This window comes from Fonticula alba (genome assembly GCF_000388065.1).
Source record: "Fonticula alba strain ATCC 38817 unplaced genomic scaffold supercont2.12, whole genome shotgun sequence".
In the NCBI taxonomy this organism is placed as follows: domain Eukaryota; order Rotosphaerida; family Fonticulaceae; genus Fonticula; species Fonticula alba.
This window is the reverse complement of record NW_009242982.1, coordinates 12971-15745: the sequence shown is the minus strand read 5'-3', so window position 1 is coordinate 15745 and position 2775 is coordinate 12971. Positions and strand designations below refer to the sequence as shown.

Sequence of the window (2775 nt, the reverse complement as noted above, 5' to 3'; positions counted from 1 at the left end):
GGGGGGGAGGGGGGTCATACTTGTTTGGAGAGGGACTCCTGGGCGGCTTGGATGTCGCGGGCGGCGCGGGCGGCCGCGCGCGGGTCGATCGCCCGCCGGGCAACCTCCTCGCGGGTGGCCTGGGAGTTGGCCTTGCGTGCCTCCAGGCGCCGGGACCGGAGCAGGGCCAGCTTGGCGGCGGGATTGGGCTTGGCGGGGGCGCTGGAGCTGCCGGTGTCGTCCGAGGAATCGGACATGGTGAAAGGCGGGGCGAGAGGGAGGAAAAGAAGAGAGGCTGAAGGGGGACACGAAAAGAAGGTGGGTCCCGGGGCACTGCGGGGCGGATCTCCGTGCGGCCGGCCGAAATACCCCCCGCGTCAATCGTCCCCCCCCCCCCCCCCCCCCCCCCCCCCCCCCGGGGGGTGGGCCTTGCCGGGAGGACGGGCCGCGGGGGACCGCCGACCCTGGGGGCGGCGGGGGAGGTGCCACCGCGGGGTCGGGCGAGCCGGAAACCGAGGGTATATATGCCGCGGGGGGGACCAATTACCTCGAGCAATGAAATCAACAGTGGAATGTCTCAACGGGTTGAGAGAACTTCTGAATCTAAAGGATGAAGTAAACCACGACGAGCTCAATTCGCGCCTCCGCTTCTTTTTTGTCCGCGCCCGCGGCTGGATGCCCTCGCGTTCCAGGGGGCGGGGGGGGGACCACACAACGCAAATAGGGGGGGGGGCGTGCGGGGATATGTGATGGGGGGCCCCGGAAGAGAGAGAGGGAGAGACACCAGAGGCCGCGTCTTCTTGGGGGTGGGATTATTTTATTTCGTTTCTTTGCGGCGATTAAACACGGACCGCGCGGACGTGCACACAAAAAGGCACATGCGCTCTCCGGGGGGACACAACCAGTAAAAAAAAAAATAGCGGGGCGAGTGCCGGGCACAAGGCTTGAGGAGGGGGGGGGGGGACACAATGGTATTGAGGAGAGGTAGACCAGGAGGGCGGGGGAGGGGCACATGCGCTCCCTTCGCCGGGGTTGGGGGGGGGCAGCTCAAGGGCGGCGACGGGACCAAAGCAGAGCGAGGCGGCGCCCAGGCTCGGCCACTAGCCAGGCCATGGAGAGGGTGCACGATCGCGCGCCTTGTGCACCGATACACAGCCTCCCGCGGCGCGTGCGTTTAAAGGGGGGGGGCAGGGGGGCGCCGCAGGCGGAGATCAGGCGCTCCCAGCGGCAAAGCGCCGTGGCGTGGGAGGGCGCGCACGCGGGCGCCCCCCCTCGGGGCGGGTGCTGCTGGCTGCGTGCCCCCCCCCCCCCCCCCGGGCTCCATCAAGGCAGGGGCTCGAGCCCGGTGGCCTTGAGCGGCAGATGGATGTAGATGTCTGTGCCCTCGCCGTCCATGGACACGATGCGCAGGTCGCCATTGAGATAGCGCGAGTACTGGTGTGGTGCGTGGAGAATGGCCGAAGTGTCAATAAAAGGGAGGCGCAGGGGGGCGGGGGGGGGGGGGGGGGCCACGGTGGCCGTGGGGAGATATGGTGCGCACCAAACGGGCCAGCGGGAGGCCGTAGCCGAAGCCCGCCATCGGGGTCTTCTGGCCGGCGCCGGAGGCATCCACCCCGTCGGCGGCGGCCGCCGCCGGGTCGAGGCTGCTCAAGAGACGGTCGTGATGCTGGAGCAGGGCCGGGTCCTCGTCGGAGCCACTGTCGGCCCCTTCGCTGGAGGAGCTGGACCCGTCGCCGGCCTGGCGATAGTAGCCGCGCCCGGGGGCCGGGGGCTCGGCGGCCGTGGTGTAGAGGTATGTCCACACCCGGCGAAGGCCACTCCGGGGGATGCCGCCCCCCTGGTCGGACACGCGGATGGTGACATCCTCCTGGCCGCGGACCACGGTGATGGTGATCGGGGGGAACTGGTCGGAGGTCAGGCGCCAGGGCTCCGGGCCGCCGTGGCGCTCGACCACCGCGCGCAGGCTGTTCTTCAGGATCTCGAAGATCATGTAGTGCAGGTGCGACGGGACATAGGTGAGCGTGAGGTCCGGGTCGCAGGAGAGCACGATCGGCGGGGCGGTGAACAGGTCGAAGTGGGCCTCGCAAATGTTCTGCGCGTCGGAGATGGCCTGGTCGACTGCGAGGGAATGGACGCACAATGCGGTCAGCGGTGGGCCCGGGCAGGCTGGGGCGGGGCGCGATCATGCACGATGGTGGGACGGGGGCACAGGGGGCACAGGGGGCACAGGGGGGGGAGGACGCACTGATTTCTGACACCCGCATGTGGGGCATGATCATGCCAACGAAGCGCCGGCCGCCGCCGGGGCCCCCATGCGCGGCGGGCAGGCTCTCCGGCCGACTGAGGGCGATGTGCTGGCCGATGAGGAAGCGAATGCCGATGCGGGCCATGAAGAACTGGTCCAGGAAGGATTGGATGGCCGAGTTGATGATCGGCTGCCGGTGGCTGCGCTTCCACTCGATGATGCCCTCGGCTGTTTGTGGGGACGATGGGCAGGCGCGAGAGAAGCAAGGCATGGGGCGGGGGGGGGGGGGGCGTCAGTCAGGCGGCTGGCGGGGTGGCGGCGTGGCGCAGGGAAGGACATGGGCGCGGGCTCGGAGGGAGGGCAGGGCCCAGGAACGGTGCGCACCGATGGACGTCATCACCAGATTGTGGCGGTTTTTGATTTTGTCGATCAGCTCGACGAAGCGGTCATTGACCTCGGCCACATTGTCCGGCAGGCAGTCGTGCGACAGATCATGCAGGGTCTCGCTGTAGAGGGCCTCGCCATTTTCGGAGCTTGGGACCTGCGAGCGG

General features: G+C 68.9%; 2 protein-coding genes across 2 annotated transcripts in view; both read right to left on the bottom strand.

Annotated features, from left to right (window-relative positions):
* The window catches only part of H696_05551 (SYF2 splicing factor), a gene marked incomplete at both ends in the record, with an annotated part of 1398 nt that extends 1162 nt beyond the window's left edge, over positions 1–236 (bottom strand). The window contains one exon of the mRNA XM_009499364.1: positions 21–236. Within this exon, the coding sequence (XP_009497639.1) occupies positions 21–236 (216 nt within the window). The remainder of the gene's footprint in view (positions 1–20) is intronic.
* Positions 237–1302: 1066 nt separating this feature from the next.
* The window catches only part of H696_05550 (hypothetical protein), a gene marked incomplete at both ends in the record, with an annotated part of 2982 nt that continues 1509 nt past the window's right edge, over positions 1303–2775 (bottom strand). Inside the window, 5 exons of the mRNA XM_009499363.1 lie at positions 1303–1413; positions 1520–1622; positions 1707–2097; positions 2225–2452; positions 2609–2757. Of these exons, the coding sequence (XP_009497638.1) occupies positions 1303–1413; positions 1520–1622; positions 1707–2097; positions 2225–2452; positions 2609–2757 (982 nt within the window). The remainder of the gene's footprint in view (positions 1414–1519; positions 1623–1706; positions 2098–2224; positions 2453–2608; positions 2758–2775) is intronic.